The sequence below is a fragment of the Trachurus japonicus genome, chromosome 24 (assembly GCF_045865225.1).
Source record: "Trachurus japonicus isolate A0001 chromosome 24, Traja_1.0".
Taxonomy (NCBI): domain Eukaryota; kingdom Metazoa; phylum Chordata; class Actinopteri; order Carangiformes; family Carangidae; genus Trachurus; species Trachurus japonicus.
This window is the reverse complement of record NC_140930.1, coordinates 10,471,393-10,497,490: the sequence shown is the minus strand read 5'-3', so window position 1 is coordinate 10,497,490 and position 26,098 is coordinate 10,471,393. Positions and strand designations below refer to the sequence as shown.

Genomic DNA, 26,098 nt, shown 5'->3' with positions numbered 1-26,098 from the left:
TGAAAAGCGCTCTATAAATGTATTATTATTATTATGTGGTGCTACAGTAATGTTAAAATGCTAACTTTATCTAGAGGGATGTGCATTAGTCATATGCGTAGTTTATGATAATTTCACTTTGTGCTGCGTTTTCCCTCACTTTGCATCTGAAAATTATAGAGGCAGTAAAACATATTTGATAACACTTTACATACTATTTACAGCTCTACAGTGTGGATATTTAATACAGCTGTAACCTTCAGCTGGTGCACCAACGTGAGCGAACACACAGAGCCCGTCCCTCCACTTTGTTGATCCTCCGTGGACTCGGTGTCGTGGGTTACTGTGTGTTTAGAGCAGGAATTAGGTTTAACTCAGTCACAGTCCCCACAACGTATAGAAGTGTGAACGTGTGTGTGTGTGTGTGTGTGTGTGTAAATATATGATAAGAGATGTGTAGTTATAAAAGCACAGCAAATGTGGGGCAGCCCCCACCCACTCATCCACATTAGCAACACACACACAGACACACACTAACATGCAGGCAGCACATGGATGCAAACACACACCCGGGAATTGCTCAATAATTCAGTTGGTCCAGAGTGGAGGTTATAGTTTTCCATCCATGAGCAGACATGATGAGGATGATGATGGTGTGTGTGTGTGTGTGTGTGTGTGTGTGTGTGTGTGTGTGTGTGTGTGTGTCAGGCCAGAGTGGTCCATTAGTACAGTATCAATGTTGTTTCTGACAAAGACAGTTAGCTGGTAAGTGCATGTATTGATTTTTTGAGCTTATTGACGTCCACTTTTTTTATTTACCCCCCCCATTTGCACACTGAACAGCTGGTGAAAGCGAGACGGCAAAAATAAATAAATAAAATAAAAAATAAAAGACAGCAGCCGGCCTCTGAGGCGTGTCGCCACACTCCACTTCCTGTCCCAGTAATATTCAGCTGAACTGGGCCAGTAAATATTTTTAGTCTCTCCACCATCAGACGCTGCCAGAGTCACTGTAAACATGCTGCATGTTAACATCCTTAAAGGGATACTTCACCCAAAATTGATAATTCACCAATCGTCTACTCACCGTCATTCCAAGGAAGGGTTTGGAGAAGTCAGAGTCATCAAAACGCTTTAGGAGCTCCAGGGGGGGTCCGGCTGGAAATGGGTTTTCATATAATGGCGGTGGATAGAGTTCACTTTTGAATCGTCCAAAACACACACTATGAAACATCCAGATACCTCGATTACTGCTCGTCTGTACTGACCCAAGTGTCCTGAAGCCGCCACATGAAAAAGAAAAACGTGAGATTTGCTGCGAGACGTTCGTTCGTCATTGTAAACCATTGGATGTATAATGTAAACATGGAAGAACATCTCGCGCATGCACACAAACATCAACAGAGCCACTGGGAGCTACTGCTACAACAAGGCTCAAAACAGAGATCAAATTAATTTTTTCCAAACAAGTTTTTCATGTGGCGGCTTCAGGACACTTGGGTCAGTATGGACAAGCAGTATGGAGGTATTTGGATGTTTCATAGTGTGTGTTTTGGACGATTCAAAGGTGAACTCTATCCGCCACCATTATATGAAAGTCCGTTGCCAGCCAGACCCCCCCTGGAACTCCTAAAGCGTTTGATAACTCCAAAAGTTCTCCAAACCCTTCCTTGGCATGACAGTGAGTATAGAAAATTGGTGAATTATCAATTTTAGGTGAAGCATTCCTTTAATATGAGCTCTGGTTCCACAAACACACACACACTCACACACTCACACAGACGGCGAAGAGGTGTGTAACCATCCCTGACTTACAGTAAGCAGCCGGTTTCCTCTGTTGGTCCGTGGTTGCATCAGATGCTTTGATGTGCCTCAGTGCTCGGCCAACAGCTCCCATCAGCTAAGAGTTTATACGCACTGGAGGGGGTATAGGGTAGCGTAGGGTGGGGTGGGGTAGAGTGGAGGGGGGGGGGGGGGCTTGAGGCTGATGGGTTGAAAACTAAACTGAGAGTCCTGCATGAGTCTGAGACGAGAAATTAAAGGAGATTACAATGAGAAGAGAGAGGAGGAAGGAGGTAACCGGAGGGAGGGTTTGAAGAGGATGGAGAAACACGAGTTGAGGAGAGTTTAATGGCTTTAATGCACCAGGATTAGAGTCTACAGAACATTTGCCATTCAGTGGGTATTATAAAGCTTGTGGGCGCCTTTGTCTCAGCTCTGATGTTAAAGTGCTTCTCTCTCTATGCATTTGAAATGATAAACTGAAGAGGAGACACGTTACAAATATGTTTCTTTTCCAACCCCCTTTTTTTTTTTACTTTTTAAATCCTGTTATCACAAGATCATGAATTAGTTATCTGAGGATAACAAAGATGTTTTCTGGTGATAACAGGTTCATAGTGTTATCTCTGCAAAAATACATCTTTTCCCTTTTTTTTTTAAAACTCCCCCCCTTCAGCTAATTGAATAATGAACTCGTTATCTTGAGAAAACAACTTTGTTACGCCGAGATAATTAGCTCCTTAGTGTGTCTGTGTTTTTTAAATATTATTATTATGATTTGAGCACAAAGTAGTGACTGAAACAATGGAGTTGGATGAACAGCAGGATGAAAAAGCTGACCTGTGGCCACGCCCCCCACATTGTGATGTCATGATGGACACCTGCACATCACTGCAAAGTAGGGGTGGGCATTGCCAAGGACCTCACGATACGATACGCATCACGATCCTTGAGTCACGATACGATACGATACGATATTGCGATATGCCGATATCCAAATTTTGCGATATATTGCGATATTCTACGATATTCTACATAGTTCACTGAAAAATGTTTAAGGCATTATGCATCTTAAAATCCGAGTTGTATGTACATCAGATGATAGTGATAATTTATGGGACAAACTGAGTCAAAACAATGTAATTCAAATTATCCATGCCATTTTATACAAGTGCAAGTTACAACAACATACTGTACAACACACTGTCTGAGGTAGCAGTACAGTGACACCTCGCGGAGCAGAGGTGCGGAAGTCGTACTGGATTTACGTCTGAAACATGATTTATTATTTGAAAAAAAAAATTGAATTTTTTTGAATTTTTCTTTTTTTTTTGAAAAAAAAAAATCGATATTTAAATATTGAATATCGATATTGTATCGCGGTATAAAGTATCGCGATATATTGCCATATCGATATTTTTGCCCACCCCTACTGCAAAGAGAGACATTATTCAGCTTCAGTCAGGAACAACAACACAAGTTAGAGAGAGTCAAATGCTTTGGCTCTCTGGTCTCCATGATCAATTATCAATATTGACCTCTGATTATTGGATCTTGTTTACATTGCTAAGAAATAACCAAGAGGAGTAGCCTCATAAAGTGATGGTAAAACTCTCATAAAGTGATGGTAAAACTCTTGAGTTCTTGCTTGAACTTTCACAAAAAAACATTTTAAATTCAGTCTAAAAATCCTCTGTTCCCATAGCACTGATCATTTCACCAAACTTTAAGTGCACGTCGGCTCTTTAATCTTCGTCCTAAAATGTTCTTCTTCTTCGCAATTACCTTCAATTTCCTTGTGGAGCCACTAGTGGGTTAAGTGCTCGTGACACTTTAAGGACGTTGTGAATGCTTTGGCTGCAAAAGGGAAAAAGAAAAGCTCGAGGTTGCTCCGCATTCAGAACCACAACACACACGCATACACACACATATGAGCTGCACAATCTTGAGCAGCATCCATTCATGTTTTCATGTCACCACCATGACCACACACCTGATCCTTCCATCAGGTTGTTGCATAACCTGGAAACTTCTGAATGGTTATTAAAAAGCAAAAAACAAACAAACAGGATGTAGAGCTCTCATAATAAAATTCTGTATTAGGTGTGTGACCCTGAAAATGAATGATTGTGTGTTTACAGGAAATTCACTCAGCTGCACACATAAAAAATAAAAATAACCATCACTCTCACAGTGGAAGAACAATGTTAAGATTTCAACCTCCAAACATCCAAAACATGATGTAATAATATAATTAACCAATTTTTCTGTTGACTCAGTCTTTGTTTATGAAAATGCAGAGAGAGATAGAGGTGTGTGTGTGTGTGTATGTGTGTGTTAGAAAGCACACAAACAACATGCAACTCATCTGACAGTGTGTGGAGCACAAAGGTGATGGAGAATCTGATGGAGAAGAGGCAAAAAGAGAGAAAAAAACACACTGGTAAACAAACCAGAAACTCTCTCTCTCTCTCTCTCTCTCTCTCTCTCTCTCTCTCTCTCTCTCTCTCTCTCTCTCGGAGCAGGAACAACTGCATGTTAGTGGGAGAGAGAGAGCAGCTGCTTCTGATCCCACAGCTTCCTCTCTCTCTCTCTCTCTCTCTCTCTCTCTCTCTCAGCGCTGTGGTGGGTCGGTCGGTCTTTTTTTTTTTTTTTTTTGCTCCGGAGCTCCAAGCGAGAGAAGGAAGAAGCAGAAGCCGGCTCTGAGGTAAGGAAGAGGAGGAGAGGAGGAGAGGATGGATGGATGGATGGAGGGATGACTGGTGAATGAATAAAATGGAGGCAGGGGGAGAGAGTAGTAGTAGTAATAGTGGTGGTGGTGGTACTGTAGTAGTAGAATTTGTTTGTAATAGTCACAGCGCTGCGATGTTAATGTGAAAGTGATGGAGCGGTGCGGGCTGTTAGAGATGATGTTAATCCACCTGTGACTGGAGGGAGCGGACACTCATCTGGTTGGCGAAGTGACACTCGAAGGACACCAGTGCGTGTGCGTGTGCGCGTGCGTGTGTGTTTGTGTGTCCTCTGTGCGTGAGACACTGAGGTGTGGTTATAACTGTCAGCAGTGGACACTAGTCTATATGTGAACGTGCCGGCTGCTGCTGCTGCTGCTGTCTGTCTGCACAACTGGACCGATGACAAACGACCACAAGTGTGAGTGTGTGTGTGTGTGTGCATAATGTGTTTGTGCATGTGTGCGTGCGCGTGTGAACATGTATGTCCGCGCGTGCGTGTGTGCCACAGAGAGTCTAAATTAGACTGCAGCCCTGCTGGCTCTGTGCGTTTGGGGAGAGGAGAGGAGCGGTCCTGTGAGGATAGAGAGACCACAGGCATCTGATGGAGAGAGAGAGAGAGAGAGTGAGTGAGTGAGAGAGAGAGAGAGAGAGAGTCTATGTCTATGTTACACCACCATCCATCACAACTCAACTCTCCAAACTCAGATGATGCTGGAGATTTGAGCTTCATCCTGGTTCTGACATCACATCCAGATGTTTTCTGACTCACAGTGAACTGGTGTCTGTTTTTATCTGAACCGTCTCATTATATGATTAGACTTTGGACTTTATGGCTTTAGAAGTATGAGGACATCCCACATAATTAATATTATAGTATGTTTTGACCCAGGAAGCCTCAGTGCCCCGCAGCATCATATTTATTTAGTTACAGTTACAGCTAATAAAGGCCCCGTGTGCATAAACTTGACTGTCCCTCTGCACCTCTGGGATGATGAACTGGAGCACTAATCGTGAGTCAGGTCTTATCGCCCAGCACCAGCTAGCGGTCGACCTCACTAAAGCTCTTCTTGAGTTGGAGCTAAAATCCCTGCAGCACCCGCAGGACCGTCCCCAGAAGAGTCCGACATGTCACAGCAGCTGGCCGTGGTTCTGCAGGAGATACTTGAGATACTACAGGAATGACATGGAACAGGATAGTGTGATGTATAATGTATTTACCTGGCTTGTTAGTATAGATGCTTTTATGATTATATTGTTAGTGTTGGGGCAGCTCAGCAAATCAGTCTGCGAGGAGTTAATGAAGTTATCCTTTATTTGATTTGTCCAAAATAAATCAGATTAATTAAACCTATTCAGGATTTCTTTGACACAAATCATGTAACATTGTTAAAACTTAATTATTCCCACTAAACCTGAGCCCAGCAATCGATGTGACACACATACACACACACAATGTTTATGGTTGTATTTGCATTGTATATCCCCCCATCATTATGTCTTCCTGAGTCGGTGCCGTCTTTCATGTTAGATCTGTCCTAAACTGTGAAACACCTCATTCAGTGTCGCCTGGAGCACATGCAGAGGAGGTGAAGAAGACTGTGTGTGTGTGTGTGTGTGTGTGTGTGTGTGTGTGTGTGTGTGTGTGTTGTTCTGTGGAGGGTCTGCAGGGAAGACAAAAGCAGAGACTTTAGAAACAGCAAGAAGTCTCACTCTGCGTCTTCTTCTTGTCAACACAGCAGGAGGCGGCAGGAAAGACGGCTAGTGCTAGAAATGTTCTCAGGTTCACTTATGAATTAATAAATGTCATGTTTTCCTTTTAGTCATGAGTTGACTTCTTAAATCTGGGAAAAAATCAACTGCACACAGCAAAGTTTATTTTATTTTATTATTTTTTATTTATACAAACCTGCAACCTGCACAGCCAGAGACGTTTTATAGCAAAGGACACGGAGGAGGCCATGAAGGTGACAGATTTACTTCACACTTTTCCTCCAGACTCACTGCAGCTCAGGAAGGAGGAGACAGTAAATCAACAACCAGAACCGTTGAGACTAGGGTTGAAAAGGGGCGGAAAATTTCCAGTAAATTTCCAGAAACTTTCCATGGGAATGATGGGAATTTATGGGAATGAACTGGAAATTGGGGGTATAAATTACCCCCAATTTCCACAAACTGTATCGTATCCAAACATAAATGTAAATATTTTGTTTTGTCATATTAAGCAGACATCCATGCAATACAATAAAAAACATGACATTTCAACAGATTTATTTGTGAGTAGAACTTTATCAAGTTTTAATTCTTGTATGAACAATCAATTCTTTTACTGAACAACAAAAACATGAATGTTGGGAAAGAAAATAGCCCTCAATAGCCCTGCAGTAGCAGTGTGCTGTGCGCATGTGATTGAGGAATAGCATAGATATTCAAGTGTACAAGTACTTAATCTGGTTGTTTTAGCCAAGATTATGCTACAATATATTTTTCCCAACTATATTTAAGTTCCCCGTTAAGGGCAAACCTTCAATTTTGTAAATTTCGGATTTATTCCCGTTTATTCCCATATATTCCTGTTAATTCCCATATATTCCCGTTAATTCCCATGGAAAGTTTCCAACTTTGAAAATTCCCGGAATTTTGCAACCCTAGTTGAGACGCTTCTGAGTTTGACCTGAAGTGAGAAGTGATCACTTTACTCATTGTAGATTAAATCAAAGACATCATTTGATCAAATGCAAACGTGGACATACAGTGTAGCCTATCTCTCAGATTGTCTGTTTTAATGACTTTTGGTGGGACAGAGGCGGGGACAGAGACACCATTGGACTTTGTCTGAAACCGCTGAGACCTTAACATGAAGAGATAGAAATGAGCTATCAGTCAATATGGGGATTGATTTCTGCCACTCCTGTCTGATCCTCTCAGTCAATCACTGGTTTCCTCGCCATGACCTCACCATTCAATATAACAGTAACCCATTTGTGGACATGTTTACATACCTCTTCTCCTCCGTCCATTTTCTTTAGCTGAAAAGATGAGGTAATAAGACAAGACACACATAGGAAATTTGGTTGATACAGTAGCATTGTAGCATACAAGGTAAAAAAAAGAAAGAAAAAAAAAGTAGGCTATACATATTTTTAAATTTATTTTACCTTTATTTTTACAAGGTTGGCCCTTGAGATTGGATCTCTTTTGCGAGGGAGCCCTGGCCAAGAGGCTGAACTGGTGCACAACAATAATAAAAGCAATTTAAATAACAATACAAACATTTCATCATTCAAGAATAGCAGGTGCACATTTCTGTTAGTATATGCAAATAAAGACAATATAATATCAAACAGAGAGAGAGAGAGACGTACAGCTTGGGCCAAATTATTTCAAGAGCATGGGTGAATACTGTATGGTGAGTGAAATGTGCGTTGTATTTTTCTCCTAAGGTGCACCACACCTGACAGCACAGCTTCTTTTAAAGCAATTCAGACGACTGCAGAATGTAAAGCAGTGAGGGTGGAGGTGGAGGAGAGGCTGAGGGTGTGAGGGTGGAGGAGAGGCTGAGCTGCACCTCTGAATCACTAAATCACTGTAGGCTAATCTGATGAATGCACGCATGCATTTATATGCAAAAATAAAGAGTCAGAGTGAATGTTGGAGGTATTGATCCCGGGCCCTGCGTCCTGTGTTTCCAGACTGTGCAACAATGGAACTTGAGGATCATTGAGAAACAAATGCGGCGTTTCCTTTGAGCGTGAGCTGCAGGTTTGAGATACCTGTTAAACACATGGTAATGTATCCTACCTGTGATAAAGGCGGCACGTCGAGAGCCATTGATTTAGAGACAACATTGAATTCCTGTCTCATTTGGGTTTTGAAACGCGTTGCTGCTGCTGAGTGTCTTTTTTTTCCTTCTCATTCTTCACGTGCAGCCGCTCTTTGAAGCTCCAGCATCCACTCAGGGGTTTGTAGGTTCACTTCACACACCAGCTCAGAGACACACCAGCAGCAGCAGCAGCAGCAGCAGCAGCAAGTCGGCTGATGAGTGTATTGATCCAAAGAGCTGGTTGACATGGAGCTAAATGCCTGTGCTAATAGCAAACATACACATCGCACACACACATACACACATACAAACACACACCTAGTGATGCTCTGCTTATAACTCACAGCCAACCAGCATAGGATGTTGGTATCTAGTGAAAACAGCAACATTGTGCAGATAAATATTTGGATACCTCTTTTTTTTAATTACTGTTCAGAGATGGTGGTGGACTCTGGAAAGAGCTAGGCTAACTGTTTCCCCTTGTTTCCAGTCTTTATGCTATGCTAAGCTAAGCCACCATCCAATTTCAGCTATATAGGCTACTTAAATAAATAAAAGGGAAGGAACCACTTCCTTAGCCTATCTTAAAAGACTGGAAACAGAGGGAAACAAACTATCCTGGCTCCATCAAAACCACCTACCACATTAACCGTAATATATCTTTTGTTCATCTGTACAAAAAAGTACCACAAATACCATAATTTTGATTGATTTCTACTACACATGATTGACAAGCACTTTTAGAAAATGAGAATATGCAGCAATCTAACTGAGACTACAAGTGCTCTTGTGTAGGCTCTGTTTTATTGGGCTACCTGACCTGAACAGAGACCTAAAACAGCCTTGAGACATTTCATTATTTTATATTCTGCTCAGATACAGTTCATTCCCGTTTAATCAGGTTACGCAGAAGAGAGACTGAACTTTTAGCTTTTGCCCCAGAGCGCCCTGCCAGGTTAATGTAACCAAGGTGCTCAGCATTAGTTAAGAAAAAAAAGCTTTGTAAAGAGGTTTATATAGCCTACTTATTAAAATGGGTTTGTGATCTTATAATTAATCTTTTTAAACCCTTTTTTTTTCTTGATTTATGTTTTAGTTTTACTGATACTGTATGTTGTAGGCACTGTGGAGTTTTTAAGTAGGTGAACTACAGTGGAGAACTACATTTCCCATGTGCACTTGCATGACAGGGGCACACACACAGGTGTGCTAGCTAGCTGCCATTTAAAAGCTTGGGGACTTCCTGTTACCAAACATTTGCCTGGTGAAACTCTGAAACGTCTTTATCTTTAACTCTGACATGGATTTAAGTTTGGATTTGGATTTATGTTTCTCCACATTTGACTCTTTTGGCCTCTGCACAGCTTTGCATTTCATTGTGAGTAGTTTTTGTAAAGTATTCACTTTATTCCTGCCTGGAAACAAGCGTGTAGGCTCCATTTGAGAAAGCAAGAAGGACGTTGTCACAAAGGTTTGATTGTAAATTGAACCTGCATGATTTCAGTTCAGTCTTTATCACAGTTTAATGTAAATCTCCAAACACTGTTTTTCAAATTTCTTGAAAACCTGAGTCCTTGTGAAATGATTAACTATTTTGCACAAGAGGAAGATGTCAGCACTGAAAAGTCATGCAAAATACAATGAAACAAATTCAAAAACTGAAGTAGAGATGTAACACAGTCAGGTAGGCTAATTGAATTATTTTAGATGTAAGCAGATAATATGTTGGTTTCCAGTGGGTCAGGTTTTGTGTAGAAGTCTTTATCCAACTACAAAATTCAAAATCACTGAAAAGGGGGATTTCCAAAAACAAAATCTCCAATGCAGTTTTAAACTAATACACTGCACCTACTCTTGTAAGAAAAGCTACTTCCTCACACTGTGTTTACTGAGATGGAAAACGTAGAAGGCAGCATCGTCTCCCACTGAAGTTTGGACCAAATGAGAAGAGACTTGGTCCCAGTTCCAGCTGGGATGTAATGGGCTGGGACAGTGATGCTGCTCCAATGTGACAAGGAGAGGGACCCAGAGGTGTAGGAGGTATAGAGTCTAGACTCAGAGGAGTGAACAAGCTTTTTCTTGGATGGACAGTTTTCCAACATGAATCCTCTTTTTTCTTTTTTTCCCTCTCTCAGCCACCTCTGTGTTTGCTCTTCCTCTTCTTTTCCTTCTTTCTCATCTCCTGTTGCCTCCTTTCTCCACCTTCGCTCTTCTTCTTTCTCTCACCTCGTCTGTCCTCAGGCGTCAATATTTTGACAGCTGTCAGACCATCAAAAAGAGCTGACAGGCTTTAGTTAATGGATGCCAGGACTGTGTGTGTGTAATGATATGACACACACACAGACACACAGACACACATTACTCATATATTGCTGTATTCACCCTGTGTGTAACTGACTCTGCAGGGAAATGGAGCTTTTTCCAAACTAGAATCTGAATCAGTTTTGTTGCTGCACAACTGTTTGATTTTTCCTTCACATAGGCTATAGAAAAATATTTCATAATGACTTATTGATTTGTGTTTGTTTGCACGTTGGTTTTTAAAGATAAATCATATTCAAACAATGAAACTGAATGTGCAGCCACATGAATTTGAGAACACATGGGCTGCAAATGCTTACATCACAGTGGTGTAGTCCTACTCTCTCTCTCTTATTGACTCTCACTGTCACAGTCAGACGTACTGTCAGGCAAAATAAAAAAGACATGAACTCGACTGGGACTCTGCTTGTTGTTCAACACCCAGTCGGTACTTTTGAAGTTAAGAGTGTTAAACGACGTCGAGTGAGTCCCTATAGCTGGTTCTGTCACTTTTTACTGTCCCCTGGAAACACCTGCATGGAGCTGTGAAGCAAACATGTTGTCAAATTGATGAAGGTGTTTTCTGAAGCTGTTTGTGTCCTTTTCTTTTCTTTTTTTTTCTATTTGCATGTGCTCTTTTGAGTTGCTCTGTTTTGAGCCCCATGGGCCACTGTAGAAAAATCACCCAGGAGCTAAAACTGATCGCTATAACCTTACCAAAATAAAATAAATAGTAGGAGCTTCGCAAGTGACTTTAACTTGGCTGCAGCTTGTGAGATGTTTAGAGAGACTAAGATCAGATGACTGAGAAGGAATGTGTTTGAAAATGAGGCTGGAAATGATCTGGAAGATTTCCATCTTTTAAATTGTGTCTCCTATATAAAAGATTTGGAAAAGGAGTGCAAAATTGTCAGAAATTGAGTCATATTGTCTCTTTGCAAAACTAAGCGTATGTGCGAGACGCGGCATCGCTCTCTACAATGGCAACAATAAGCTCACAGTGGTTTTTTATTGTGTTGTTTGACAGGAAATACAACAATCTATAAATTCTTGAGACAAGTGACTAAAAAGAAAAGACGCTGTGGGGACGGAGGGAGGGAGGGAGGGAGGGAGAAGAAGAAGGAGCAGAATTTAAACTTGATGTCTTCTATTCTCCTGTAAGTTCAATCTCATGTGACAGTGGAGCAGGAGGAATTGCAGAGAGGAGATAACAGAGAAAACTAGGAGAATTTATGATGCCTTTATTTCATCCATCCTGTGGCTGCTGACAGAAGACAAGGAAAAAAAGAGAGACTTGGGAGAGTGAAGCCCGGCGGTGAGTTGTGCTGTCTAATTCATCTCCCTCTCTCTCTCTCTCTGCCTCTCTCTCTCTCTCTCTCTCTCTCTCTCTCCCTCCAAGCAGCTCCTAGACACTGAAGAGCGAGTGCAGGAGGACATAAAGGAGGAGGAGAGTCTGACGCAGATAAAGAAGAGAGGATAACTCGACGCAGGAGGTAAAGACTCGAGGAGAGAGTGTAATGATGGCTGAGGCACCTCAGCAGCAGCAACAGCAGGAGGAGGAGGAGAAGGAGGAGCAGCAGCAGAAGGAGCAGCAAGAGCAGGAGGAGGAGGAGAAGGAGAAGCAGCAGGAGGAGAAAGAGGAGCAGCAGGAACCTCCGAGTCCTGTGGAGGTGGCGGAGCCCAGCGAAGGGCCGGAGGAACCGAAGGAACCAAAGGAACCAAAGGAACCGAAGGAGAGCGTCCAGACGACCCCGGCCCGACCTCTCCTCTCCATGAGGTCCATGAGCAGCGTTGACCCAGAGGACGACTCCCCCAACATGATTGTCTACAGGAAGGTAAGAGCAGAGATGCTGAGAGGTCACAGCTGTCACTCTGATTCACAAATCAAATATTAGGGAGAAAACTTGATATTTGAGTCCATAATTGTCCTTTTGAAGACACAGACCTGCCAGTTTTTAGATCAGACTGGAGAGAGGAGCTTCGAAGGAGCTTCTTAAGAAGAAAAACCTAGGCAAGGCAAGGCAAGGCAATTTTATTTGTATAGCCCGTTTTTACAAACAGTTTGTCTCAAAGGGCTTTACATGGCATCGTAACAACATCCTCTGTCCTTAGACCCTCACATCGACTGAGGAAAAACTCCATGGAAAACCCTTTTAACAGGGAAAAATCGGAGAAACCTCAGGGTGAGCAACAGAGGAGGGATCCCTCACCCAGGACGGACAGACGTGCAATAGATGTTGTTACAGACAACCAACCTACCACACACTCAACATGACTCTCTCAACACTTACATCAGTGGTTTTCAACCTTGGGGTCGGGACCCAATGTGGGGTCGCTTGAAATGTCTAATTGATAAAAAAAATTACTGATTAACTTAACTAATTATTATTCTTTTTAAAATTTATAATAAAAAACACCACACACAATCTTAAACAACTATTGTATTCTATACTGTCACTTTATCGAATATAAATTGAGTTCCAATAAAATGCAGCATATAGAAATAGCTGGCACATCGCGATTGACAGGGTCGCCCGAAATCTGTGATGTCAAAATGGGGTCATGAGCCAAAAAAGGTTGGGAACCACTGACTTACATGTACATGTGAGGGACAATGAGGGATTTCACCTTTTAATTTCTATAGAATTGGTAAAAATTCAATCTTTTTATGAGGTATTAAGTTGGATTAAATGAACAAAGAGCTTTAGAAGAAGTAGTTCAGTCTATAAGTGCTTCAGCATAATGTGTTTTACTGACTTCATCCAACATTCAGCAGCTATGTCGACGTTTTCATCTTCCAGTATTGCATTAGTTCAGTTTATTATGAAGGTTACTGTATGTATTACTGGTAGCAGGGCGCCCGCTCATTAAAGTATTATGGCTGTTTCCTATGTGTAAAACAGCTACAGGAAATAATGTTTGAATAATCACTCGCTCAGACAAAATGACTGTGTTGTGGCGCCACGGTGGCTCCGCCCACACACACAACAACATGTGAAGAGCGTTTTTCCTTTTTCAGCACAGTGGGGTCATGATTTTTTTCCGTATGGCAGAAAAAGCGGTAAGAGGAGCCGAGCCGTGCAGGTTGTGGAGCGCAAACTGAACGGAAGCTTTTCAGGGTTTCTGGACAGATGGTGGAAGGAAAGGAGGAAGGAGTGAGGGGCGGATTTCAAAACAAAGCGTCAGATAACGTTTCTCCTCAGTCAGTCGATTCAGGGAGGAGAAGACGTCACGAGCGGAGGAGTTTATTATGAGTAATGTAGGTTAAATGTTGAGAGAATAAAGCAGAGAGGCGTTTTTTACGAGAAACTCACAAAACATCTGGATGCTTTACCAAAAGTCTCAGGAGACTAACGCCACCTGTAGCTTCCTTTTTTCACAACCTAATTAATCAGATGAATTAGCGTTTGAAAAGACAAACTCCCAGCTCTGAAGCTATTGTTTCTTGGCTGCCCCCGTGACCTTTGACCTCATTGTGCAAGAGAAAAGCGGGAATATAGTGTTTCTCCTTACAGAAATCAATATATATCATCTAAAACTAAAATAAAACACTCGGGCCACAAAGGGGATCTATTCCAAAGGCAATTTCCCTTCCTCTAAAATGATGTGGACCTGAGATGAATGCAAGGATGTGTGAATATAGTCATCATCCCCCTGCAGTGTTTCATCATGATAGATGAACTGGGGTTTGCATGGTGCCCTGATGTAATGTGAGTCTGGGAGCAGCAGGGGAGGAGAGTGGTGATATTCCTGTTTCTCCGTCTTTGTGGAGGCACCGGGCCAAGAACGGGCTCTTTCCTTTTTTCTCTTCCCATCAATATTGCTTAACAGCAGGTGGCGAGTCCACACATTTACTTATTTAACAGGATGGTGAAAACCATGCAGGAAGGAAGAGATGAGGCAAAGTTTACAGGACACGGACGGAAAGTTAATTTGAGAATCTGAAATTTTTTTCAAATATCAGGGGGTTAGCAGGTCAGAAAGTAAAGAAACCACAGTCTGAAACAACCTCCGTTTACCTGGGGAAATAACCCCCAACACAATAACACTCTGTAACCGGAGCTGAGAGCTGCATTTCAGACAAACAGGGAAAAAAAAACTGCAGTATACTATCTTCCCACCGTAGACATGATCGATTAATTTGCATTTTATAACATAATGTCAGAGTGGAAGTGAATTTTTATGAGCCCACTGGCAAGGAAACGCAACACAGTGGCAGCGCTGCGAGTCAGCACAATGAGGACACGGCAGCCTCAGGTAGAGCCTCCTGGTGGGATTTGTTCTTTTAACTAAAACTAAATCACAGCGTTGCAGAGTTTCACCTTGAGCTGTTAGCTTCCTCTGTGTCTCGCCTCAGAGTGTGTTAAAGTTGGCAGCGCAAAACCTTCGTCTATAACTGAAAAATACAGCAAGCACACAACATAAAAAAACAGTGAATCCTTTCTGTTGAATGGCATTTATTACAGTTTTTGCTCAATTGCTTAAAGGAATAGTTCAACATTTTGGCAAATTCGCCTATTGCCATAATCCCTATAGTCATAGCAGTAGGTTCATTACCTTCATTAGGCTACCTTTAATTGCATGTTGTTTTGAGATCCGTGGGGCAGAGACGTGAGCTGCTCAGTGAACACAATGCAGGTGAACGGTACAAGGTCCCCATCAAATACACAATCTAACAACTCCAAACCGCTCTTGTGGACAAGTTGTGACCTGCACATTCACCACGCTATGAAATAATAATGTAACTTCATGAGTTGTTTTCGAGGCAAATGCATAGCTGGAACTATATTCCAGTCCAGGCTGCTGGGCGGAGTGATTTTAAAAGCGCAAGTAGTTCAGAGTATTTGCTTCATGTGTCGTAATGTTACATTAAACATGATTATTTCATTGCCACTTTACGATACCGACTCACTGCAGTCTCAATTCGGCTCTGAAGATGTATAGTGCTGCTCAGAGGGCGTATTATGATTTATTGTCTTTATAACATAATGATGGCTGAAGCTTTTATCAAAAACCACAACACGCTCCTGGAAATAAACTATATTTGGCAGCCAGAAAAATATCACAACAGCTACTGGGGATCAGAAATGTGCCTAAACTTTCTAAATATACAGTACTGTATCAAGATTGAAACTGCAAGAACACACACCTGTATGTGCAAACACACTCTTGGCCCATGTTTGGAAAATTGTGTCATATCTTTATCTATTTCTGTCATTTCATACTTGATATTGATATAACAGGAATACACAAAGACGACTCTAAAGTGTAAAACATGGATGTCCTTCATCGTTTTATCGACGTCGTCTGAATTTGATGAACTTGGTGTAGGCCTATTGATCTGTGCGTTATGACTCAGTGGGTCTAATAGACACATCCACTGTCCCTTTGTTCAATGTTTTTTTTTCTCTCTCTCACTGGAGAGCGAGAGTTTATAGCGGCGACACAGAATTAAAGAGAAATGAATTTGGCTCAACTATGTTGTAACCTCGCTTTCAGTGGACACCTTCCATTGTCTATCTGACCCGGCATTTCCACAGTGAAAGGGAAGAAGTAAGTGGACTTTTAAGAGCATCAAGGGGAAATTTAAATGTATTGATAACTGGCTCAAAATATACGTGCAGAGCCAACTCACCGTGGACGTCAATAACTGTATTAAACCCGGCTTTGAAAATCTTTATCTGTGGAAAGAGGCTGGAGGTGCTGCAAGGAACTGGAAGACGCCGAAAGCCTCTGTCGGCTTTGATAAATGAGTTTCTGGTGCAGGTTGGAGATGAGGGGGTGGACTGAGAAAGAGAGAGAGGTAGAAAGAGAAAGAAGGAACAAAGGTTAGTAACAAGAGGAACCGAAAAAGGACATATAGGAAGACAGTATAAGAAAGTCTCAAATGACTTAATTCAAAGTTTTTAGGACAATTTTATGAAAACAGTTGGGTTTTTTTTGTGCAACTGATGTGTTTCAGACACAATAGTCTCATAAAAGGCAATACATCCCCATCAAAATGTGGAAAACTTGATCTTAGACGAGGTAGTATATGTGGAGGAAAAGCTGCCTTGTTTCAGAAAGTTATGATCAAATATGTTAAGGAAAGGAAAAAAAGTTCTTATGTCATTACATTTATTATAAAATATGATTGATGGTCAGAAATCTCTTGCACTGATGTGTTCGCTGAGCTGACGGCAGCTCTTACACATCGGGAGCTGATATGCCGTATAATGATAGCTCTACATGTCTTAATTACCACCTGCCAACTGTAATGAAATGTCTATTTGAGTTTATATTATATAAACTAAAGCTATTGCATAACTGTAATATGCATGACATTAGAAACCCAATCCCAGTGTGATGCACTGGTTAATAATAGAGACTGTATTTTAGTGGTTATTCAGACAAACCACACACACATATATAACCTGAAAACCTGCACCGTGGTTGGTGTGTCTGTGTGTGTGTTGGTGTGTTCAAATAACACTCAGTCGTAAGCTGAGCCACTGATTCACAATATTTGCTGTTACACAAAAGGTTGCTCAGTTATGAAATATGTATAGCTTGGACCACGTTCTTATTAGTCGCCCTGGATGAGTCATCAATCATCCACAAGCACGAGGGAGGGGGGGAGGGAGGGAGGGGAAATGCAAATCGTGGTCCAGATTCACTGCTGACGAAGCTTTGGGAGGAAAAGTGTCAAACTCCACTAGAAAATAATGGAGTTTTGAGAAGGTGGAGATGAACTCCCTAATTTTCATCCGGCTGATTCAGGGTCAGTTTTTTAACAGGTCGGAGGTTTAAGTGCAGCTGATACCAGGTCTGTGATTGAAGAGGAGTTAGGAAAAAGATGGTGGACCACTTTATTCTTCTTTTACCCCCCGCCCCCCTTACTGTTCCATTCAATGTTATTGTCTTCCATTCAATTTTATGGTCTTCTGTTCTGTTTTATTCTGATGACATAGTCCATTCTATTCTATTCTATTCTATTCTATTCTACAGTATTCTATTCCATTCCATTCCATCTTTTACTGTTCTATTCAATGTTATTGTCTTCTGTTAAATTGTACTCTCTTCTGTTCAGTTTTATTCTGATGACATAGTTCATTCTATTCTATTCTATTCTATTCTATTCTATTCTATTCTATTCTATTCTGTTCTGTTCCTTTCAGTTTTGTTCCAACAAGATACAGAGGACAAACTATGTTCAATGCTCCCTCTGTCTAAACATACAGTACATGTTTGTGTCTATCAGACTGAATACTATGTCCCTCACCACTAGATTATATTTTCTACTGTCTGCACTCTCCTTGCCCCCCACCCCCCACCCCACTCCCCACTCCCCACCACCATTGCCACCACCACCACCACACACACATGCACAGATGGAAGGTGATGTTAAGGTGAGAAGATTCAGTGCTGTTGACAAGAGTGGAGGGTGTTGACTCACCCTTTCACCAATCTGGATTCAAACCTGTCAGCCAGCATCTGCTCACAAACTCTGTGTGTGTGTGTGAGAGAGAGAAAGAGTGTGAGTGTGTAAGATAAAAAGAGTGGGAAAAATGGGGTGCAATATTTGTGTATGCTGTTGTTCAGTTGTGTTTGTATGTGTGTTTGTATGGCCACGATTGGTGTGTATTCCAGCATATTGCACGTTTTTCATTATTCTCTGGTCTGTGGTCTGACAATAGCAGCTGTTGAACTGCAGACCTGTTTACTTAACAAGCTGTGTATACAGATACCTGTTCCCATATTCCTGCGAGCTGCTGGAACGTGCGCTGAAAGAGAGACGGCAGGTTTAAAAGCCACAGTCAGCTGGTTGTTTGATGCTCTGCTGCCAGCACCTTAAAGAGCAGCACACTGAACCTGAGTTCATTGCTCTCTCTCTCTTATTAATGTGTTTAGGTGCTACACTGAGTAATATCAGCCCATCAGATGCTTTTAACACAGAGACTCAAGTGGCTCAACAAGCTCCAGTATAAACAACAAAATAAACCATTTGTCTGCATCATCCTAAAGCAGCCATATGAGCTTTTCATTATCCATTTGTGTTTTTGATGATCTGTCATCACTGTGGTATCAAAACTTGTTTGAAGAGCAGTGCAGATGTGTTCATGCTCATTATGCGCTGTCCCTAACCTACATAGATTATAAAATCACCTACAGCATTGTTTTGGTAAAAGATAAGTTATTCCAACGGCGGTGACTTTGTAACATGTAACCATAATGGGATGTCTATGTATATTTGCAATAACAGCATTATTAGAGTTTATTTTCCCCACTTATATTCAATTATATGGTGATCAACATGTTTACAATCTTACCTGGAGTTGGATGTATGGTTGACATACAGTGGTGGCCAAAATTATTAGAACACATGGCATACTCAGTTGGTTTTTGTTGAATTGGCCATTAATCATCATTTTGCTCTATAAAACATACAATAGACCATCATAAGAAGATTTAGGTCATTTTCCTTGCAAAAAAAACAATCTTGGCCTATTTCACTGTCACACAATCATGTTCCTTCACAGAAGAAGCCGAATTATTTACAAAGTTTGGACCTCAACCCTAACCCTGCACGATGGGATAGCATTAGTGTTGAAGTTCTCACACATAGTTGACACTATGCCAGAGAGATGCGCTGCTGTAACTTCTGCAACAGGTGAACATACCAAAAGTTAATAGTGGATAAAAAACAAAACAAAAAACAGTAGGACTTGTTTCATCTGATTGTGCTCAGAGCAACCATCTACATATTTCATGAACATTATGAAATGAAATAATGTTTTGGAGGCAAAAAATGTCAGTTGTTTTCAGATCTGTCAGCTGTTTTAATAATTGTGGCCACCACCACTGTCAGTCTGCTCTCTCTGTGTTCAGTGATGGACTGATCTAGGACCTGTTAGGTTGACTCAGCAACCTCATTTCAACTTTGGGAAATCACAACTAACATTGTCATAATAACTGTTGTGCCTTTAGAAGATCTCCTGACTTTTTGTTTAACATTAAACCCTAAAGCTTCATTGTGAGAACATACTGAATGTACATTGTGTTGTGTGTCAGAGACGAGGGTGAGCAGCTGTTCAACGGCAAAAACTAGAGAAACATCTGGACTCAGAGGGGACGAGGAGGACTTTGACATTGTCCTGACTGTCAACCATCACTTTGATGAGCTCTGCTCCTCTGAGCCTGTTGGCTGCTTTCACTTCTTGCCATGTTGTCACTCTCCCGATCTGGAACGAAGCCAGAGGCCAAAACATCTTCAGTCATTTCATTGATGTGGTCATTGGCTTGGCACAGTGCACCACCTGCCTCCTCTGTGGCCTTCCTTCAAGGGACTATTGGTTCTGCAGCTTTATAGTATAGTGGCCAGATCGCTATTGAATTCACTTTTATGCTCTAGCTTGGTTTAAGACTGACCCTTTGAACTCTGCACTCAAATTTTTAGTCCAACAAATGCTAAAGAAAAATATAACTGCACCTTTTTCAGTGCAGTTTAACACCAGATGTCATAAAAATCATAAACCTTAACCATCTGAAAATCAGCATTTATTGTTTGGCTCTCGAACCTGACACTGAAAACCCTCATGAAAATATCAGAAATGATTGAGTTAATGTAGTGTTTCCTCCTCACTACAGGACACTAGATCTCTAAATGGAGAAAATATTGATCTCATGTCAATCATTTGCCCATTACCTCCACAACTAATGGCCCACATTTAGTCTGTGTACTAAGAGTAATGGATTGGATCAATACATTGGAAAAAAAAGGAAATTCAGTTGATGCAATTTGTCTTTTAATGAAGTTTTCTCCTGAAATATCTTGGAAATCTTGAGATAATATAATCATTGGGGTTTTTAGGATAGAGATTTATATCACATAGTCTATTAGTTTCTGCTGCAGGTTTTGTTTTTGTGTGTTTTCTTTTCAGTTTCTCAAAGGTTCAACCTGCGAAGTCTGAGCTTTCCCCCCTCACATCGTCTTTCTTTGAAGAGAGCAGAGCAGGAGTATGAATTTTTTTGTTGTTGTTGCTTTGTTGGATGTTCAATTCGCACCAGCCGAGGCAGTGTGCTTGCTTATGCTGCGGCTGTTGTTGTTTTTCATGTGCCAAATGCCCTGACCAAATGTCCAGGACACTTCAAAGTAGACTTGAAGAAAAAAAAAAAAGAAAAAGAAAAAAAGAATCTTCTTCTTATTTATTTATTTTCGTATAAATCCACAATCTTTCCAGTATTTGCTCTTTTTTCATGTGAGCTGCTCTCATCCTTTTTTAAGTCTTCGGGGTGACTTTGAAATGAAGAGGACCTACACAGGCGGAAATGCAATGCATAAATGCATTTGTACACATGTGTAGAGAAATTTGAAGCTTCTCCCTTTAAAGACGTGAAATGCCAGCAAATCAGATCATCATTTTTATCATAGATTAAATGATTCCCTGTGTGTCCGATCTCCCACTGAAGACCATCACAGAATGATTATAGAGAGAGGGACTTTGTTGAAAGCAAAAAACAATTCAGTGTGACTTAGCGTTACTATTTAAACAGATTTAATAAGCGTATTGTTTATCGTTGGGATGAAATGCAGGCTACAAGGTGATGACTTATTTTATGCCTCTGAGCTTTTCGAGCGCCGCTACAAACCATGAAATTCCAGTCATGCCTACTCACTGCAATCCAGCGCATATTTATTAGGCAATTTCACATGGCAAGGATATTCATTGGTGAGCAAGAGCATGAATCATAGCTCGCGCCCCAGCTTTCTGCTGAACTCTAATGGCATCAGTATCCGAGCAAATACTGCGGAGCGAGATTGTTACTTTGATCACGTAGGGACGTCTTCATTCATTTTTAGCAGGCAACAGCTGAACAGGTTTCTCACCCTTGTAGCTTCCTTTATTTCCTGCAGCAAAAGAAGGAGGTTTTTTTTTCCTTTTTTTCTTTTTTTTTATGTGCCCCATTTAGCTTGGTCAAGACTTTGTCTGCATGTTGTTGTGCAGGAGATTTTCAGATGTGGAAGAAGACGAAAAAAAGTCAATCATTTCTAAAATGCAGTGAACAACAGGTGGTTGAAGCCCATGTGTGGTGCACTGAGAAATAATAATAATAACAAACATGTTTCTGTGCTCATAGAGGGATATTGTGCATGTGACATGTTTGCATGTGTGTGTGGTCTTATGCATGTTGGTGTGTGTGCTGCTTCTTGTCACTTTGTGAATGACTAAGCACGTCTAATCACAGTGCAGCCGCCTGCAGATATCTGGGCAGAGCTCATCACAACAGAGCAGGTAGAGAGCAGCAGGCTAATCAAATCAGGCTGATGGGGAGAGGCTAATTGGAGGAGTTTAAATTGCAGATTTTAAGACGACAGGATGATCGCTCCCACCACACATTTCCCTTCTTTCTTTTTCATTGAAGCCTCGCTCTAGTTCGCAGATGTGCTCCTTTTACTTTTTCTTTCTTTCTTTTTTTTTTTTTGGCTGCTTTAGCCACTGATGGGATTTAATTAAACTGTACTTGAGCAGAAAATCTTCTGTCTCAACTATTCTTGGTGAAAAAAAGAAGACAAAAAATAGAAAAAAGAAACTCAGCCCTACTTTTCTGCTGAGTGCATTAAAGTTTAAACTCCTCTTGTCCTCTTGTAACTGAGAAACCTGGAGACAGTGGATGTTTTCAAAGCTGTAATGTGATCTCAGTCATTGATGCTCTTGTGAATCCAAACAGGGAGTTTAGAGGAATGAGAATAAATCAGGAGGAACTTCTTCTGTTTGATTCTTACTGTAGTAGCTCATTATGTGGATTATTTTGGGGCCGAGGTCCAGTCGGTCCAGTCGGTCCAGTCTCCTCCACAATCTGAGGCCGGCGGTGAGACGGTGGCAGCCGGGCAGGAGGGAGAGTTCCCCGGGCCGGCAGAAATATTGACATCCTGAGTCCCCACTGAGTTCCTGTATCACTCCAAGTCCTAATCCAGACTAATCCTCTTCAGTGTGCACTGATTCACTGTGGTATTTCTGATTTCTGAATGAGTAACATTTGAATATTTGGCATCTTCTACCAGACCCGAGGCACATAATGGGGAGGTTTTATGTTTAATCCTGATTTTAAACCCGGTTTAGAACGATGGGAGTCAATCCTTTTGTTGCTTGTCAGCGATCAAAGAGTTTGATCGGAGAATAACTTGGATTATCTGTAAATTCCGGGTGCTGGGAACAAGCTGCTGTGTGTCTGTTTTTCTTTTTTAATATCCAAATATCAAAGCAGCCGAGCCCGAAGAGAGAAACACGAACGACTTTACACCCAGATGCACTTGAGTGAGTCGGATCTGAACCGGGTTCCTTGTAAGACCAGCGGCTTGTTTACTGCTTCCTGACAGCGGAGAGCGCGCACACGGTTTGCGGGGTCTATTGAGGCATCAGTGTGTTTGTCATGCTCTGGTTGTGGCGGACAGCAGGTGTCAGAGGTGCCCACTTGGCCTCGCCTCTCTCTGTCAACACTTTGTGTTCACGTGAATGCAAAGTGACTGTGGCCAATCTGTAGGTGCACTCTGGAGTTTGAAGTTGTCTGTGTGTGTGTGTGTGAATATACGTTTTGTGTGTGTGTGGTGGGTTTTGGCAGCACATGAGTAAATTCTCTGGGCTGTTTTTAGATTAATGGAGTCACACAGCACAGAGCAAGCTCATTAATATTCATCTCTGTGGGCTCTGAGTCACCTGATTATCAGTGGTGGGGAAAAAACAAAGTACTAAACCTGAGAATTTACATGTTTTACTACTTGAACTACCAGTTTTACTCGATAACAATTCATGCTGTTGCATCGGCCATACAGTAGGAATGTGGGTCAGAGGGATTACACCTATACAGGGCACCAGTCCATCACAGGGACTGACACATTGAGCAGACAACCTCACACACACACACATTCACACCTATAGGCAGTTTTGGCCACAACCCAGAACCTTCCCATTGTGAAGCGACGGTGCTGACCCGCCGTACCACTGTGCCATCCTCAGATATGGATTAAAAAGCGCTGGAAGTTTCTAATATAAAATGGATTAAACCAGTGAGTCCCACATGTTTTTGGCCTTGGACACTGCACTGCACAGAAATCCATGTTTCCTCTATAAGCTTCAATAATTCAATAACTTGTCAAACTCCAATGGTGTACAACTATCCAGTATCATTCAATATCTAACAAAACACATGTTTAACTTCTTTTTCTACCTCATTAATTACGTCAGTCCAAAGAATTTACAAATGATTAAAACCATCTTTGATTTAGTAAAGTGATTCATACAGTTTGTCTTTTTTCACAGCAGTATGACTTTTGTACTATTTAGGATATTCACCTGATAATACTCACTACACTTTAAACAGGACTTTGAATACAGGACTTGAAGAGAGATTTTCACTGCTTACATAAATTATCTAAGTACTTCTTTCACTACCAAAGAAAATACAAGGCCTCAGGCCTGTGACAGTGTTTCTACAATGTGACAGTTAAAAAAAGCATCTCACATCTTTAAAAAGTGATATCAAAGAATAATATTGCTCCTATTTCACATCACCGCGTTTTCTTTGACATTATACACTACTCACAGAAAGTTAGGGATATTCCACTTCTGGGTGAGATTTATGGAAAATGTAAAAAGTTCATGCTACAGGGATATTATATCATGAAAGTAGGGCATTTGAGTTGAAGAATGGAATATTTCTTCATCTCAAACAATGTATTGAAACAAAAGCTAGAAACAGCGGTGGGTATACCATCACAACACATGTCAAAGTGTTAATAAGTCGTCATGTGGCCAAAGGACGTCCACTCCTCTGCCTTTCTGTGACTATTCCAGTGGACACATCCCTCTGACAACATCCCATTGTCTGAAGCCTCAACATGGTCCAGGTCCAGTTGATGGATTACATATGTGTTGTCTTGGTCTCATGATGTCAGAATGTGATAGTGTGATGAAGAGGACTGTTTCAATACAAACTGTCATTGATCCATAACATTTAGTGGTTGATTCATGGATCAGACACTTCTTGTTGTGATATATTGTGGTTAATCACATTGTTAGAGAACAGCATGTTATGTTATACGTACTGAAACACTGAACTGTTGAACATGTGCATTAAAAAGTTTAGTTTAGAGAAGGTCAAATTAAGTTAACTTGGGAAGGTTGTAGTGGATTTTTAGGTGCTTTCTGAAATTTCATCCGGAAGCCAAATATCCCTAACTTTTTGTGAGTAGTGTATTTGCAGAGGTTTCCAATTCATTATTATTATTATTATTATTATCATTATTCTCCCAAAGGAGGTTTGGTTTGCAGGCAGAAATGAATCACAGAGATCAGAGCGACAACAATCAATGTGAACACAATGTGTGAATGTGTGATAAATAGAAAATCCACAAATATTAAAGCACGCACAACTGTATTCAAATCCAGGTATAGTTTGTCAGAATTGGACATCTATTATGTGCGTGCGTGCGTGTGTGTGATTGTGTTGACTGTATATGAGAGAGATTTATGATGCAGATGGTGAATCACAGTAAATAATGAGTACGGGCAACAAAACTCGATAAGCGAGCAGTTTGTTGTTTATCTGGGTTTTTGTAGCTGCATAAATCTTTGTTGTTCACACAGTGGTCTTGTCCCGAGAGTAAATTGTTTAATCCCTAATTAATCTCACAGATATTCATGGTGTAATAGGATTAACATATTGTATTGTTAGGGAAACAATGACGCAGGCGTTTTCTGGGCTGTAATGAGACGTAGCACAACCTTCTCTCTCGCCTGTCAGATTTTGGCAGAAATTACAAAGGACTGCACATCAAAGGAGTACAACTACACAAAGAACATTTGAGCTCCGACATGCACACACACTCACACTCACGCACGCACACGCACGCACACGCACGCACACACACGCCACATTTGGAGGCAATTATGAGGAGAAAGGGAGTGTGAGAAAGAGAAACAGCAGAGTTCTACAAAGTGGAAGTGAATACATTCAGAAAGGTGTTAATATTTGGATAGACGGTCGAGCTCAACTGTGAATAAATACACCTGCAGCCATTATTGTGCTAATGCACCGTGGAGCTGCCTCAGCCCGATTTAGTGACACCTGGTTTTGTTCATTGGGAGCAGCCAACCGAGCGGACAGAGCTAAAATAATGAGACAGCAGCGCAGTCCTGTTCAAAGACGATCTCTATTAACGTCCCACCTGCGGGATGGTCCCGTCAAACAGGAAAGGTATCAGAAATATCTAACGGGAGCAGGAGCGGGATCTGAACATCAATAAACAACCTCCATGTTCATTAACCCGAGCAAACAAAACTATAGCTGAAGAGATAAACCCTCGTTTTAATTTGTTTTTTCCACCACTGCATCAGTTCCATCTTCTGGATTCATTTATAGCACATGGCTGCAGTTATGAAAAGTTCCTCTGAGTCTGCTAACACTCGTTTCACATCCCTCCCCATCCACATCTGAGGTTTCAGCC

General features: G+C 41.3%; 1 protein-coding gene across 3 annotated transcripts in view; it reads left to right on the top strand.

Moving 5' to 3' along the window:
* The first annotated feature begins 4,388 nt into the window (after window positions 1-4,388).
* LOC146961366 (regulator of G protein signaling 6-like) overlaps window positions 4,389-26,098 on the top strand; it is a 91,534-nt gene continuing 69,824 nt past the window's right edge. Inside the window, exons 1-2 of one of the 3 annotated variants that reach the window (XM_085771005.1) lie at window positions 4,389-4,468; window positions 12,017-12,449. In XM_085771005.1, coding sequence (XP_085627131.1) covers window positions 12,132-12,449 — 318 coding nt within the window. In that variant the 5' untranslated portion in view covers window positions 4,389-4,468; window positions 12,017-12,131. Of the gene's footprint in view, window positions 4,469-9,554; window positions 9,692-12,013; window positions 12,450-26,098 lie in introns of those variants that run through there. The other 2 variants (XM_085771004.1, XM_085771006.1) reach the window with 2 other exon arrangements.